The 17,912-nt window shown below is 36.4% G+C and overlaps 1 protein-coding gene and 1 pseudogene across 1 annotated transcript; both read left to right on the forward strand.

Moving 5' to 3' along the window:
* Window positions 1–428, forward strand: part of LOC121803844 — a 2,303-nt pseudogene extending 1,875 nt beyond the window's left edge.
* A 13,679-nt stretch (window positions 429–14,107) lies between these two features.
* LOC121803845 (protein SPIRAL1-like 3) lies at window positions 14,108–16,131 on the forward strand. The gene is made up of 2 exons (XM_042203435.1): window positions 14,108–14,515; window positions 16,051–16,131. Exons 1-2 carry the CDS (start codon window positions 14,267–14,269, stop codon window positions 16,129–16,131), a joined length of 330 nt encoding a protein of 109 aa, XP_042059369.1. The 5' UTR covers window positions 14,108–14,266.
* Window positions 16,132–17,912: the final 1,781 nt, after the last annotated feature.

Genomic DNA, 17,912 nt, shown 5'->3' on the forward strand with positions numbered 1-17,912 from the left:
ACTCATCTCCCGTTTTATTTATTGTAGTTATTGGTGATGTGAGGGGAAGAGGACTAATGCTTGGGATCGAACTAGTGACAGATAGAACCCTCAAAACTCCAGCAAAAAAACGAAATAGCCCGAGTCATGGAGCTCATGAAAGGTATCCATCCATCTATCTGGATATCTACTAAGAACTAACAACTGATACTATTTATTTTGTAATGATCAAGATATGGGAGTTTTGGTGGGAAAGGGAGGATTCTATGGGAATGTTTTTAGAGTAACACCTCCACTTTGCTTCAACAAGGAAGATGCTGGTAATTAAACATCATACATTTACATTTCTTTGCTCTCTGTCTCTCTCCTCATCAATCATCAATAATATTTGTGTTACGAATACAGATTTCATGGTGGACGCCATGGACTATGCAATGTCGAAGATCTGATTGACTATGCACTCAAGGTTGCTTGCTCGATCGATTGATCATAATGTATATAGCAATATTGTAACTTTCATATTCAAATAGTAGATTTATATTGTGATCTTATAGCACAAAATGTTAGTACAAATTTCTAATCAATAGCAATCATCATAATCAATAAAATAATGGTCAAACAATAGAGTACAATAGAATTCTTGATTATAGTCTACCCATCGTAGCGGCGGAACATGGACGATCGCGGCGAGTGCGAGTGGTGGGCGGAAACGGCCGACTGGGAGGCGGAGAAGCGGACGAGGGAGCTGAGCAGTGAAACGATGTTTACTAGCATGAACTCGAGCTCACGGTAAATGCTGGTGCTCTTCCTCAACATCACGTGCATTACCATAGATATTGCTTCATCAACAATTCTTGCCATTTTTTGTGATGTTTGGTTTTTGATTTGGCATGAATTTTAACATCGATCAGTTGGCATTATATAAATATTGTGATGATAACTATGCAATGAAAATTAAGGGATGCGGATTGAAAGCTTATTTGGTGTTACTGAAATGCCCTTTTCTTGTTGGAGTCGAACATGACAATTTATGCTGTCGCAATTATTGGCCTTGTGATTGATCTAATCAGCCAGGATTTTTTATTTTTTATTTTTTAAATTTGAAACGTATAAGACGGTTGTGTTATTAAAATTTGAAACATCCAAGCATAAGTTGCGGTATAGTATATCTGAACTGAAATTTTAGAGATGAGTTATTGAATGCCTTAGCGTTTGGCATAAACGGTAGGTAAGCAGAGTGGATGAGTGGGGTCAGTCAGATTAAGAAATGATAGGGGTAGAAATATAAATACGAAAATAATAGGGGTAGAAATATAAATACGAAAATATTAGGGGTGCAGTAATTACTGGATGAGGACATTCCTATGCTGCCCGATACTCTTACTAAACCCACCTGTACAATTTTCAGTTGGACACCCAATTATGTCGACATAGCATTTCTTAATTATCATATCAGGTATTGTCGGTTCAAATCTCTACTTCGACATTATCGTGGTCGATACTCCACGCCCAAAATAATATTCTCAAGTAGTAGTAATTATTTTTTTATTATGAAATTTAAAGAATGATATTTATTAATAATAAAGAGATAGTAGTAAAAGAGAAAGTCTAGTAGAAAATATATAAAATAATTGAAATTAAACATGTTATTTTTTGCTAAATAAGCCAACCATTTGTGAAGAGACAATTCAAAAAGAGAAATCAATCAAAGAATGAGTACTCAATTTGTTCTAAGCGAAAGGATATGGGCTAGATTAGATTAATATGGATTAAATAATTATAGTTGGACTATAATTATAATTAGTCCATAAGCCCAACAATCATGAAACCCTAATGACTCTTTGTCTATATAATGGTTATTTATTCTCTATTGTGGGAGATGAGAAATATCGTAACATTAGATAGAAAATACGTAAAGCTTTATAGAGAATTCCTAGCTTTCTCTATAGAGCGATTGTATCGAGGAATTGTTCCTGCATCGGATCAGAATACACGTGGACCTCGATAGTAGTGGATTCAACTTGCAGGACACAATCGTAGAAGAAAACGCAACAACAAGTAAGATTTAGCTCCGTTGTGTATTACGTGCTCAACTTGCAATATGATTATGAATCTAGATCTGTTATTCTTGTCTGCAATTTCCGCTGCGCTCATTAGATGAACACAAGAATTCTAACAGTGGTATCAGAGCTTAGGGCTCGATTCATAATTAAATTTGTTTCCTAATTAATTTGTGGATGATTTTGGAAATCAAAATTCTGAAATTGGATTTCAAAATTCTTTCGAAAACTAGTGCACCATACGACGCAATTAATGGTAGTTTCGAAAATTTGTTTCCGCTGACGCAATTGGATTTCATCTGTACAATAGAGCAGTACAGTTGATGCAATATATGGAAGAAACAATTGAATTTTATGATGCTAATGCTCTTGTCGCTGGGTTTGACAAATGAAGGTTTGGAAAATTGAAATTGGATTTCAACTAAAAGATAATAATTTTATTTTCAACCATATTTGCAATTGAATTTCGAAAATTGAAATTGGATTCCAATCAATTTTGAAATTAAATTTGAGGATAAGATTGGTTCTGGGAACAATCACCGTCATGAATGAATCTTATTGAACAATTTTTGAACAACGGAGGTGATCGATGCTTGGCACTGGAGGGGATGCTAGTGGTTCGGCGCCGTTGCGGCGTAAATCCAGCCAAAACATTCATCTCCACACAACCGTGCTATACTTTGCTCGACATCTTGGAGATGACGATCGATTTCCAAGAAAAACAGACTTGGAAGAGCCGCTTCTGGAGACGATGTGACCGATAAGAAAAGAAAAGGAAGTCGGAGCAAAAGCTACTGCCTCAAACCCTAACGGGTCTCAGGACTGGATCGGGTTATACCCGATTCGGGCCGCGGGTTTAAGCCCACCGTGAGGATGTATGTGCTGGTGCTATGACTGTGCAGTAGCTGCACTACTTTTATTTGATTCATTTAATTGATCTGTGAAAATTAGTTTCGAACTGACGGTAATTGTACATATTATATTAATTTGGAATTAACATAGATCAGAGAGTTAGTATATTAATTAGATTAATAGATTGTGATTCATCGTTATTATTTTAGAAATAATAATATTGTGTATCTTTTATTGATTTTGAATTAATCATGTACAATTATTATAATATAGATTATTATTTAAATTCATTAATTCGATTACTGAATACTGATAATAATAAATATATACTCCACAACACAATATTAATTTGGAATTAATATTAAATATGTATAATTATATTAATTTAGAATTAATGTAATTAAATCCACATTTAATTAGAGAATAAAATTTGATTTTATTTGTTGAGCATTATTTGATATCTTATGTGATAAGCATGCTATTTGATTTTATGCTTATTTATTTTAACTATAATAGTTAGAGACCGTTTTATTGTCTGGGTAGGCGGCGCCCAGTATGTGTAGTCCGTGTTATACTATGTCTGGGTAGGCGGCGCCCAGTATTTGTAGTCCGTGTTATACTATGTCTGGGTAGGCGGCGCCCAGTAATTGTTTAAGATTTTAATATTAGATATTAAATTGACAATTAGTATCACAAAATTATTCCCCACAAAATATAAGTCTCGTTTTGAAACAAACGCGTCGTCCATCACAATTGTTTGATGCTCCTAGTCTTTTCGACCACGAGTTTTACGCCCTCGCGTTTACTCTAAATCTACAAGGTTTAGGCTCATTCATAGATGCATGGTTGGCATCGTGTGATGGGGTTGACTTGCTTAAATTATTTTGAGTAGCCCTCGCAACCAGAATAATTTATGAACGTATATTAATTAGATTCATAAACCAAGAATTGTAAAATTGTTGTTACAATTGGCTTGGAGGCCTACCTGGTGATATTATTGTAGTCATCAGCCCTCGCAGAGGCTGCAATAATATAGACTTGGATCTTAGACCACTAAAATTTATATTAGATATAAATTCGTATTTTATGTTTGGGGGACATAATATATGTTAAAATTAGTGGAAGCTAATCAATACAATAAACCCTTGTTTGATCAGTGATGCGATTGTGATCTTTGTATGCTTTTCTAATTTGCTTTTCGTTTTATTTTCTGTTCAGATAATATGTCAAACTTATCTTATGAGTGTATGATGGAAACAAACAAATTGACTAGGTCAAATTTCACGGAGTGGCAGAGAGACTGCCCAAAACTCAAGGCACAAGGTGCAATGAGTGGGAGCTCAGCTATGTTTGTCATTGAGATAAATATGTCTATGAATAACTCACAATCCTGGGTATTGGATACTGCTTGTGGTTCACACATTTGTAATAATGTGCAAGGTTTAATTGACAGCAGGAAAGTGAGGCCTGGGGAAGTAGACCTACGTGTTGGAAATGGAGCAAAAGTTGCTGCCGAACGCGTGAGAACTTATAGATTAGATCTTCCCTCAGGACATAGACTAGATTTACATAATTGTTATTTCGTTCCAGTTATTTCAAAGAATATTATTTCCATTCCGATGTTGGACATCGAAGGTTTTTTCTTCCATTTTGCAAACAGCAGGTGCTCGTTTTCTAATAATGGATTGTTTTATGGAAATGCCTCTTTAGAGAATGGATTATATATGCTTGAAAGCAAACGGGATATTCTCAATGTACAAAATAAAAGACTTAAGCTATGTAATACAGATAATGCTACTTATCTTTGGCATTGTAGACTTGGTCATATCAATGAGAAAAGGATAGCGAGATTGAGAAAGTTAGACTATCTAAATTCATTTGATTTTGAATCATATGGTGCTTGTGAATTCTGTCTCAAAGGAAATATGACTAATAAGCCACTTTCTGGGAAAGGGGTGCGTGCTAATGATGTGCTAGAGTTGATCCACACAGATGTGTGCGGACCGTTTCCAACTCAAGCAAAAGGTGGTTATTCGTACTTCATTACTTTCACTGATGATTTGACGAGGTATGGATATGTGTATCTTATGAAACACAAATCTGAGGCCTTTGAGAAATTTATAGAGTTTAAGTGTGAAGTTGAGAAACAACTTGGGAAAAGTATAAAAACTCTTCGATCAGATCGAGGAGGGGAATACTTGAGCCGAGAATTTCTTGATTACTTGAAATCGCATGAAATTCAGTCGGACTGGACACCTCCTGGTACACCACAAATGAATGGAGTATCTGAAAGGAGAAACCGAACATTATTAGATATGGTTCGATCCATGATGAGTTTAGCTAGTCTTCCTTTATTTCTCTAGGGTCATGCTTTATTGACTGCTATTTACATTCTGAATAGAGTTCCATCTAAATCAGTTGAGAAAACACCATATGAGTTATGGTATGGCAAAAAGCCTTGTCTTAACTATATGCGGACCTGGGGTTGTCCAGCTTTTGTTAAGAAACAAATGGCTGATAAGTTGGAATCTAAAAAGTGAGAAGTGTTACTTTGTGGGATATCCTAAACAAACTAGGGGATACGATTTCTACTGTCCTGAAAATCACAAGGTGATAACATCAAGGAATGTGACGTTCCTTGAAGACAGTTATGTCTGCAAGGAACAAGGTCAAAATACAGTAGATCTTGAGGAAATTCAAGAACCACAAGTTAACAATGAGGATGATGTATTGTCAAATGGTTTGAACAATAACTCAGTGAGAGTTTTTGATGATACTATTAGAGGAGACCTTAGAGGGACTCTCGAAGAACCTCCTCAAGACAATGAGATGCATCAAATACAAGATGATACAATAGTTGCAGCACCACTACCTCAAGAAGATCATAGTGATATTCCTGGGCCTATTCACAATCAGAATGAACAGCCCGAGCCAGAAGAAAACCAACTCAATAGGCCTAGAAGGATTCGTCGTGCACCTGAGAGACTGAATCTAATGGTTGAGAACCAAGATGATGAAGTTGATTTAGATGATGATGAGCCTAAGACCTATACCGAGGCGGTGTCGGACACCGATCGAGAGAAGTGACTTGAAGCCTTGATATCTGAAATGGACTCGATGTACTTCAACTTAGTCTGGGAACTAGTTGACTTGCCAGATGGGGTTTACCCCATAGGTTGCAAATGGATCTTCAAAAAGAAGAGAGATGCAGATGGCAAAGTACAAACCTACAAGGCTAGGTTAGTGGCAAAGGGTTATAGTCAGCGCGAAGGCATTGACTATGATGAAACCTTTTCGCCAGTGGCTAAGATCAAGTCCATTAGGATATTACTTGCAATTGCTGCATACTACAATTTCGACATTTGACAAATGGATGTCAAAACCGCATTACTCAATGGAGAATTAGTAGGCGATGTCTATATGACACAGCCAGAAAGTTTTGTATCGAAAGAAAGGCCAAATGCAGTGTGCAAGCTAAAGAAGTCCATCTATGGACTTAAGCAAGCTTCGAGGAGTTGGAATATTTGTTTTGACAGAACAATCAAATCGTTTGGTTTTGTCAGAAGCAAAGAGGACCCATGTGTTTATAGTAAACGCGAGAATGGAAACGTTGTCTTCCTCATCATATATGTTGATGACATCTTGATTATGGGAAGCGATCGTTCCATGATGCAATCCGTGAAAGAATGGTTGTCTAGTTCCTTTATGATGAAGGATCTGGGTGATGCTTCCTACATCCTTGGAATCAAGATCTATCGAGGTAGACATAATAGGATGTTGGGATTATCACAATCCACTTACATAGACAAGTTGCTAAGGCGCTTCTCAATGGAGAATTCTAAGAAAGGTTTTCTTCCTATGGGACATGGCATTGTATTGTCAAAGAAGAATTGTCCTTCTAATGACAAAGAAAGAGACAACATGAAAAGGATCTCGTATGCTTCAGCGATATGATCTATTATGTATGCCATGATTTCTACTAGGCCAGATGTGGCCTATGCGCTTAGCATGACAGGCAGATTACAGCAAAATCCCGGTGAGGAACATTGGAAAACTGTTAAGACTATTCTTAAGTACCTTAGAAGGACTAAAGAATATTTTCTTAGTCTATGGTGGACAACCAAAGTTATCAGTTACTGGGTACACTGATGCTAGTTTCCAAACAGACTATGACGACTATAAGTCTTAGTCTGGATATGTTTTTATCCTCAATGGTGGAGCAGTGAGTTGGAATAGTTCCAAACAAGGTACAACTGCCGATTCCACCACCGAAGCCGAGTATATTGCTGCATCTGAAGCTGCCAAAGAAGCTGTTGCTTTGTTAGAGTTCGTTAAAGAACTAGGTGTCATTCTGAGTGCCAATAGTGCAATACCTTTGTATTGTGACAACACTGGTGCTGTTGCTCAAGCAAAAGAACCCAGAGCTACGAACAGGAACAAGCATGTTCCCATAAGATATCATCTGATCAGAGAAATAATTGAAAGAGGCGACATAAAATTAGAAAGAGTACCCACTGATGATAACTTGGCTGATCCTTTCACCAAACCGTTATGTATAGCAAAACACAACTAGCACTTTGAGAGCTTAGGTGTTAAGCATGTTGGTAGATGGCTTTGAATCAGTGGGAGTTACAGTTTTATATGTCTTAGAAACTTTTTGTGTTGAGACAATATTACTTGATCACATTATATGAAAAATTTATTTTCTATGGGTTTTGTGCACTTATTGGAATAATTGTTTAAAATGTTTGCATTTATTCTAAATATTTGTTCCCTTGAATTATGACTGTCGTTAATGGTGTGAGACATTAATTATATAGTATAATTCTAAAATAGCCCTAACCAATGATCATCAAGAATGGGAAATTGGTGATATGTTATAGGTTAGCATGGGGTTTGCATCACATTCTTCGAGAATGTAGTTGTTCTCACAACTATGAGATATTAGATACTCGTGATGGACACATGGTATACTTTGGAGAGTATTGATATACCCTACTACTAAACTGTTTTGTTGAGTGTCTACAGTTTATTAGTACATGAAGTATGTAATAGTCCTTGGATCTGAGGTCATTACACATTTTGTTTGTTGAGTGGTGTGCTTTGACCTTGTACAACGCTTTGCCTCCCCTCGGAGGATTAAGACACGGACTTGTGTTGGGTACATCATAAGATAAATGGAAATGGTAGTTGAGCCTAGAATGAGATTCATTCCTCGATTAGAATTTCGAGAGAACACTCAAATTCTCTATATTACTTGACCATTAAGTCATTGGCCAATGCAAAGATATATTCAATTAAAGTAATTGAATATGATCGAATGGGTCATTTAATAAAGATGAGATAAAGTGATTGAGCTATTTGGATGACACATGACAAATCTTAGGCTCAATCGGGTGGTTCGTGAATGAAATGATGTTACTATAAACTTTGTGTAAAGGCTTGTTTACCGAATTCACGTAAACGTCCTTCATATATCGAGCTACGCTGCCAATGCAGTCTAGGAGTTTTGTGCAGACTTCGATTAGATCGTCGTCGATAATGAGGGCCTAAAGGGTCACACTATAAGTGTATTTTGATCCGCTCAAGGGTACAAAGTTGGAACTGCGTATTATATCTAATACTAGTCCAAGTGGGAGATTGAAAGGATATGAGCTAGATTAGATTAATATGGATAAAATAATTATAGTTGGGCTACAATTATAATTAGTCCATAAGCCCAACAATTATGAAACCCTAATGACTCTTTGTCTATATAATGGTTATTTATTCTCCATTGTGGGAGATGAGAAATATCGTAACATTGGAGAGAAAATACGTAAATCTTTGTAGAGAATTCCTAGCTTTCTCTATAGAGCGATTGTACCGAGGAATTGTTCCTGCATCGGATCAGAATACACGTGGACCTCGATAGTAGTGGATTCAACTTGCAGGACACAATCGTAGAAGAAAACACAACAACAAGTAAGATTTAGCTCCGTTGTGTATTACGTGCTCAACTTGCAATATGATTATGAATCTAGATCTGTTATTCTTGTCTGCGATTTCCGCTGCGCTCATTAGATGAACACAAGAATTCTAACACTAAGATCATTAGCAACTATTCTAATATTCATTGACTTACACCACTTTTAACCGAACAACAATATAAAATTCTATTACTAATATTATTGTAGATCTTTGTTGACACATTTCTTAGCCAGAACAGATTTTTAGAAATCATTAGTTAAAATGTTTAATTGGAGAGAGAAAATGTGGGGGTAAGTATTAAAGTAGAGAGATATAGAAAGATGGATATTTTAATAGGAATGAGAACAAGTGGTTAAGTGTATTAAATGGAGAGAGAAAGTTCCAAAAAAGAAAATGTGTCATCTTAGGTGGAACAAACTAAAAAAGAAAACGTGTCATCTTAAGCGGGACGGAAGGAGTACTTCCTTCGTGATGTGAATCCGGGAAGCACCAAACCAATAAAAGGAGTGAAGGCATATAATGAGTCAAACCTGTTTCAAACGTCAAACTGCCTGACAAGATGGTGTCCAAATTATCTTCTAAGACAACCATTGTCTTCATCGTTGAAAGAGTTTCGTGTGAGTATCTTGCACGCCTCAATCGAAGCCCAGATGAGGAAGTTATGGTCGGTTTACGAAAGCCACACACACCAGAAACAAACGTGCGGCCGAACGATTCGCCAACCAGAAAATGCCTGGTTGAGGGTTTTTGTCGCGAGATTAGTTTTTGTCCAGAAACTTCACGCGTGGGGGTGAAATGAGCCTTGCGAAACGCCCGGTCGGGCGTTTCGTCCGAAACTTGACTTTTTGACTCATACTTGTTTTTTTTTTGCTCACTTTTCACTCCTAGTATAAATAGACATGTTAAGGTTTTTCCATAGCAGCTTTAAACACATTTGTAAACAAACAAAGTCTCAATATTGAACATCCATCTTCATCATCGAAGATTTATCAAAATCCCTTGTGGTTGCACTTGATCTAATGTCGGGCACAGATTAAATGGTAAGGTATGCAATTCTAGTTCTTGTGTTGCTAGTTTTGTGGAGCCATTAGATTCTTACTTTGGGAAAAGTTGTCTTAGGTTGTCTTCATTATTTTGTAAAAGGTCTATACGTTCCAAACATCTATCTAAATCATAACACATTCATCTTCTTAATTTTCCATCGTTTTTATTGTTTTATTTCTTATTGGGTTTGTTAGGTTATTGAAATATTTATAAGAGCGAGTTCGTGACAAATATATGTGTCTTGAATCCCTAAGATTCATATTACTCCGTCTTCCAAATGTTGTCTATATTTGTTATTTTAGCCCGTCTGTAAAATATTGTCCACTTTGTTTTTTTTCTTTTTTTTTATATGTGGATTCTACTTTCAACTTACTTATTACACTTATATTCTATAATAAAATATTTTATTTATTTTTTTAACTTTCTTGTTTTTATATTTCTTATAATTCGTATCGAGCCAAATGTAAAGGTGTACAAAGGAAGTGCTAATTCATAAGACTGAAAAGTGGGGGAAATGTATCACTGGGAGCAATAGTGAATTACACTTCTCTCTCCATTTTTAATAGACAAAAGAATAGATATTTGAAATGTGGATCACAGTAAACTTTTGAGACCTACAACCAAACCAGTATATCACCAGATCAATGTATCCACATTTCTCTATCATCTTCATGTCCCTGCATTAGAGTAAAATGCAAGTATTCAACGCAAACACTTTCTAAAATCAAACTACAAGTTAATATTCTTAAAGATGGTTATCGAGAGAGGCTATGGACATATTGGCGAAAAGAGAGTTGGTAGTAGAAGATTGTTCTTATTTCTTTGATCTGTTTCAATGATTTACAGCCCCATCAATATATAGGGAAGACTCTTCCCTATCTATGGAAACAACCATAAATTTGATCAATCTATTCTAGGACATTATGTAATTGAATCAAATCCTAGTCAATCAATTATTTTACAATCTTCTCTCTTAATTGGAAGATCCCATTTGATATGCTTTGACACTCCCCCTCAAGTTGAGCAACGACATCCCCGATACTCAACTTGCCCAAAATCTCCTTGAAGGTCTTCGGATGGACTGTTTTGGTCAAGATGTCGGCTAGTTGTTCTTCCGAACGTACAAATGGGAACTCAATGGTGCCTGCCTCGAGATTTTCCTTAATGAAGTGTCGGTCGACTTCCACATGTTTCGTTCTGTCGTGTTGCACCGGATTTTCTGAGATACTAATTGCTGCCTTATTGTCACAGAATAATTGACTTTTTCGTGAAGGTGGATAGCCAATTTCTGTTAACAATCTCCTTAACCACATGATTTCCATAAGTCCACTCTTGATTCCTCTGAACTCAGCTTCAGCACTCGATAAAGCCACCACCTTCTGCTTCTTGCTTCTCCATGTGACAAGATTGCCTCCAACAAAGGTGAAGTAGCCCCCTGTGGACTTCCTATCGACGGGATTGCTCGCCCAGTCTGCATCTGTGTATCCGTCGACTTCCAAGTCTTCCCCTTTAGCTAGGAATACTCCATAACCCACCGTTCCTTTAAGGTATCGAACGATCCTTAAGGCTGCTTCCATATGAGTAGCTTGAGGCTGGTGCATGAACTGGCTAACTACGCCAACTGCATAGGTAATGTCTGGCCGAGTGTGGGATAAGTAGATAAGCTTCCCTACTAGTCGTTGATATCGCTCGCGGTCTGCAAGATCAGCTCCTTCTTCTATTCTTAAACCGTGGTTTGGGATCATGGGAGTTTCTTCCGGCTTACACTCCAATAGGCCTGTTTCTGCCAACAAATCTAGGACATACTTCTTTTGTCGTAGAAATATTCCGTGTCTAGATCTCAACACTTCAATTCCAAGGAAGTACTTCAATGCTCCAAGATCTTTCATTTCAAACTCCTTAAACAGATTCTCTCGCAGGCTTTGAATTTCTTCACTGTCATCTCCAGTGATGATCATGTCGTCCACGTAGATAATTAGGCAAGTGATCTTGTCTCCTCTTTTCTTCGTGAAGAGTGTGTGATCGGAATGACTTTGTTTGAACCCTTGCTTAACCATTGCCTGGCAAAATCTTCCAAACCAGACTCTTTGAGATTGTTTTAATCCGTACAGTGTTTTCCTCAGACGGCACACTTTGCCTTTTCCGAATTCTGCCGAGAAACCTGGCGGTACTTCCATATAAACTTCCTTGTTTTCTTCTAATGCCCCATGGAGAAAGGCATTGGTGACATCGAATTGGTGTAGGGGCCAATCTTTGCAGGCTGCTACAGACAATAATGTTTGGACGGTGTCCATCTTTGCAACCGGGGAGAAGGTTTCTTCATAATCTATTCCATACACTTGGGTGTATCCTTTCGCCACAAGTCTTGCCTTGTATCTCTTGATTGTACCATCTGCTCTTCTTTTAATGGTGAAGATCCATCTACATCCGACTGGTTTCTTTCCGTTAGGCAATGTGACTTTTCCCATGTTTCATTTTTTATGAGAGCATCTATCTCCTTCTTCATAGCTTCTCTCCAATGTCGATGCCTGGATGCTTCCTCAAATGATTGAGGAATTTCCTCATCTTCATACAACGCTGCTTCGAAAGCTCGAGCCATTTCTGATAGCTGCCCCTGTGCGGTATTTGCTATTGCATATCTGGCCCGTCTCCCTTTCCATTCTGGTGAGTATCTTCGTGGTGGAACTCCTCTTGTACTTCTTGGGGGTAGCTCGTACGGTTGTTCAACATATCCGCCACTCGTTTCGCATTCGACTCCATTGTTCCTATCAACATTAGTATTCTCTGAAGACATACTATCATTATTATTGGAACGGTTTACCTCAGGAATCGAAGACGGGTTTGATCCTTGGTCACGGTCCCCTTGCGCCTCGTTCTGTACTACGGGACTCGACGGCCCGGCGGTGCCGTTAACTTCTTCTGTTGGACCAACTTCTGCAACAGGGCTTGGCTGTGACTCTCCCCCTGAGTGTATTTCCCTTGGACCAGTGTTGGGTATGGATGTAGGCAGCCAATTTAGTACAAAGCCTAATTGGGAAGGAGGGGCCCATGAGACTTATATACTAGTTTCAGTTTTCTCTTGACACCGATGTGGGACAGTTATATGTTATATTTTTAGTTTCAATTGCCAACACCCTCCCTCAAACCCTTCAAGGTGAACCTTGGAGGGGTTGGACTTTTTCTAATCGATTGGACAATCGGCCCAATTTTTTTTCGAACAGTTGGACCACTGGCCCAAATTTTCAGCCTAGTTATACTGCTGGGTCAGTCATTTTTTTCGGTTTCAGCCCAGATATACTGCTGGGTCAGTCAATTTTTAGCCCACAATCGGTAACCCGCTCTGATACCATGATAGAAATCCATGGGTTCCATCCTAAAACCAATTGGTGATAGGAGGAGGGGCCCATGAGACTTATATACTAGTTTCAGTTTTCTCTTGACACCGATGTGGGACAGTTATATGTTATATTTTTAGTTTCAATTGCCAACAAATATAGAAGAAGAAGAAGAAGATAATTTATAATATAGTGGCCACTTTATTTAATAGATCATGTGGTTCTATAATTTTCAATATTCATATATCAAAATAAAATACTAAAAATAGTTCAACATTTCCTATATATACTTCATTCATTTGTAAGTTCAAAATGAAAACAAGGAAAACACATTTAAAGTAGCATTAACCACCTTAATCGCTCCATTTCGTCTCTCTCTCTCTCTCGAAGACGAAGTGCATTCTGCCGGTGCAATTTGACAAGTAATTAAGCTTTCATTCGTTTTGTTGTGTTGTTTTTTTATTCATGTATATTAGAATTTGATATAATGTATATACAAATAATTTAAATATTTAACAAACTATCTTGATTCTAATTTCATCGTCAATTTTCTGATTAACGCGCAGATAAACCCAAAAGCATCTTCATTTTCATAAAACATTATATGGTGTCATGTTTGCATAATCATTTTACTTATAATTATTTTAGAAAAAAAATATTTTCCTTTTTAAAATAGTTGCAAATATGCGCTGACCTTTGAAAAACTACAAATATGATCTGACTTATATGTAAACTAATTGAAACATGACTTACTTTGAAATCAAAATTTATCATTCAATATTTTTTTCATTTCCGACTATTTATTTGATAACTCTTATGGATTCGTTTCCCCTTTCATTTTATTATCAAATTTGTGTGTAATATTCAGCAAATTAAATGATATGGAAATGTATGGAGAATGTAGTTTGGTCGCTCCATATACCACGCTACACCTCTCCTATCGTATATTCTTAAATCTTAACCTTAAAGCAAGTATAGTAAATTTATTTTCATCACAGTCCCATCATCAAAATATATATTCCAACAATGGGCCGAGGCGTAAGTGCTGGGGGCGGCCAGAGTTCTTTAGGCTATCTTTTTGGCAGCGGAGAGTCGGCGGCGGCGAACAATTCAACTACTGAAGTTGGAGCTGATGTTGAATCAGAATCTGCCTCACAAGAGGCTGCATCTATTGATACAAATAAAACATCCGTCACTAACAACTACTATCGATCTGATGGCCAAAATTGCGGCAACTTCATAACGGTACACAGACAATGTGAAGCTTGGTTCTCATCTTAACTACCATGTCATAATTTTGGTTGACGATAACTCAGTCTATGTTCTTGGTAAAAAAAATAGTAGTACATCAACCTTCATACATCAACCTTCAACTTTTGATAGGTAGGGATCAGATCAATCGGGATTCACTAATTACCGGGACCTCTTTTGTATTAGGTCAACACTGAGATGGCTAACCTCAGTAAGAACAAGCCAAATACAAAGATCAATACAAGATTACAAAGAATGTAATACTCTAACGAACTAACTATTACAGATTGCAAACCCTAATTGGAACTCTAGCTAATTCTAGATCCTTCACCGATCTGGAATCAAAGCTCTCACCAATAGGAACCTGCACACTTAGATAGAGCGATTAGTATAACAACACAGGACTCCGCAGAGTCTAAGCTAGACAAAAGAACACAAGAAAACAGAGATAAAAGTATATGGCTCCGGTCACAGCAGTGACTGCACTAGGCCTCGGACCTCCCCAAATCTCAACCGAAAGTCACAAAGGAGAAACCGTCGAACGGATTAACCACCAGAGACCAGAAAACCCTAGGTCTCACCGACTACCGCACACCACGACCTTCTCACACGCGGACCTTCCCAAAACACTTGAGTATCTGCCTCACAACACCAAAACCCTCAAGAACATCTCCAATCACAACCAGATCTAACACCACAGCAAGATCTAACCCTAGATCAGAGTAGGATACCGAAGAGGTAGCCTAACTCAAAATCTAAACCGAAGGATCTCTCTAGAACCGAGAATCATCTATAGAACCAGAAGATCGGAGAAGATGACCGGCGATGACCGCCGGAAAAAGATGAGAGAGAGAGTAGAGAGAAGGCAGAGAGAACCACAAGAGAGAGAGAGAGTCTAGCAGTTAGAATCAGAGAGAGTGAGAAAGAGGTGAGTACATGGCGGTGGAGGTGCACACGTGGCGGCCATTGGTGAAGTCTAGGGTTGGATTAAAATGAGACGGACCACAAACAGATTGGGCCACATTTAAAAATCCATCAGGCTTCAAATAAAAAACAGCCCAAACCAATATTTAAGTAACAGCCCAACATGGAGTCCAATAATCAACATGATATTTGACATTAGGTTCGAATTTCGTTATAGCTAATCACTCATGTTTTACGGAATAAGAAGCTATTCTTGGAAATTTTCTTAGGATAACTTTCTAATAGTAGTATTTATATTCTTGGATTTTGATCACTGAAAATAATAAGTAAATTTGATGTGAAACTCTTATCTTTTTGCATTATTTTTCTAGCTAGAAAGCTATACTTGAGACATTTTCACTTTTCGGCGATCGCTTTGAATTTTAAATCAAACCGTGGAAAATCAAGTTATGAGCCAACATAATTTCGACCAGTATTCAATTCCAAATATTTTTAAAAATCATGTAATGTTTGACCAAGAAAATAAATTAGGTTTAAAATCAAATTTAGGTATAATTTGTGTATATATTTACTAGTATCAATCAACTATAAACGTGAAACCAGGGTTTCAATTTTGAATGTGTTATGTGTGGCAGGATCGACCATCAACAAAGGTCCACGCCGAACCTGGCGGTGGCTCCTCCCTTAGTTATCTCTTTAGTGATGGCAAAAAGTGATCCATTGCATCTCAATCAGCCGGCCTCACTTATTTGATTTCTTTGTTAATATTTACTTTTAGGTCAAGGGAACATCAATACAACTGTTTTATACATTTATATTGAACTATATATATTAGGTTCCAGGATGATCTAACCTTTTCGGTTCTTGGATCATTTTATTAGCATCATTAGTTCCTGGACATATGGTATATATAATCATTTTGGATGGACTTTTGCATTATTCCTGGATACTTTTACCCTTTTAGCTATTTTTGAGTTGAGAGGCGAAACTATTCATTGACTATTTATCCACTAAGAGCATCTCCAAGAAGAGAGGTAAATGGGGAGAAAAAGTTGGATAACTATCATATTTACCTTTTTTTGCATGAAAAATCATTCTCCAACAAGGAAAGGTAAATGAAGGAGGTATATCATCTATTTACCTTATAAAAAATGAAATATACCTTTGCAAAAAGTAACAGATTACAAAGGAAAAAGGTATATAGAAAGGTAAAAGATTTTTTAAAAATAAAATAATAGTACAAAATGCATTAAAAATATAAAGTGTAATACATTCTCAAATTCCTCTCCCCTTGGAGAATGATTTTTCATGAAAAAAGACAAATATGGTAGTTATAAGATTTTACAACTCTCCATTTACCTCTTCCCTTGGAGATGCTCTAATATGCAGCATTCAGAGGGTACCTTAAACTATACTTTCTCCGTCACAAAAGAATATGCATTCTTTCCTTTGTAGTCCGTACCACAATAATATGCACTTTTCGATTTTGGGAACTCATTTCTCTCTAATGAGGTAGGACCCATTCCCGATTAACAATACTTTAATTACTTTTTCTCTCTATATCTCTTACTTTACCAATTTTGCATTAAAACTCATGTCGAACCCAAAGTGCATATTCTTTGGGGACGGAGGGAGTATTAAATACTTCATCGAGTATCTTCTTTGTGATTTTCGTTTTAATAAGTTTTTACTTTTATATATTTATCTTTCTTCTTTTTCTCTCTCTCTTTTTTAATTTATTCTCAAAATATAAATTTGAAATAAATTAATTATAAAAATTTAAAATCTAAAATTAATTAAGCAAATTTGATCAATGATTAGCACAATTTAAAAAGATGACCAATAAATAGGTTAGTCGACAACTAATTAAATCATGCATTTTTATTTTTTAATGTATAGATTTTAATTGTGATAATAAATAGTACTACTAACTTATTATTGTCAATATGGAGTGTAATTATTTTTTGAATATTTTATTGATATAAAAGTTCAAGACATTTTGGTACAAACCAAATAGTTTAGGATTTAATGCAATAAGAACTCGTTTATTTAGGATTTTAGATTATAAACGTATAAAAACAATAATAATGCGATTATATGTTTCACTTTCGCCACTATTGTTTCTTTATGATTTTCAAATTTAATTCGATTTTAAATTCATATTTTTGGAATACAAAATTATAAGACTATAAAGCCTTAAGGCCATGTTTGGTTGCCATGATTCTGCTGGGAAAGTAATCTGATTCCTTAAATTTTAAATTCCTGTGTTTGTTTCGATTTTTAATCAAACTGGGAAAGTAATCAGAATCCTAAGAACAAGGAAAGTTAGTACAACTTTCCAGGATTCTGAATCCTAACTTTTTTAGATATTCTTTTTCTCAGTTTTAGGATTCTTACCTATTTAATCATTATTATTTTTATTATTATTATTATTATTACAATATTTTAAAAATAATTTTAAATTACAAATCATACTTAATTTCATAATAATAAATAA

This window comes from Salvia splendens, chromosome 5, assembly GCF_004379255.2.
Source record: "Salvia splendens isolate huo1 chromosome 5, SspV2, whole genome shotgun sequence".
Lineage (NCBI taxonomy): Eukaryota > Viridiplantae > Streptophyta > Magnoliopsida > Lamiales > Lamiaceae > Salvia > Salvia splendens.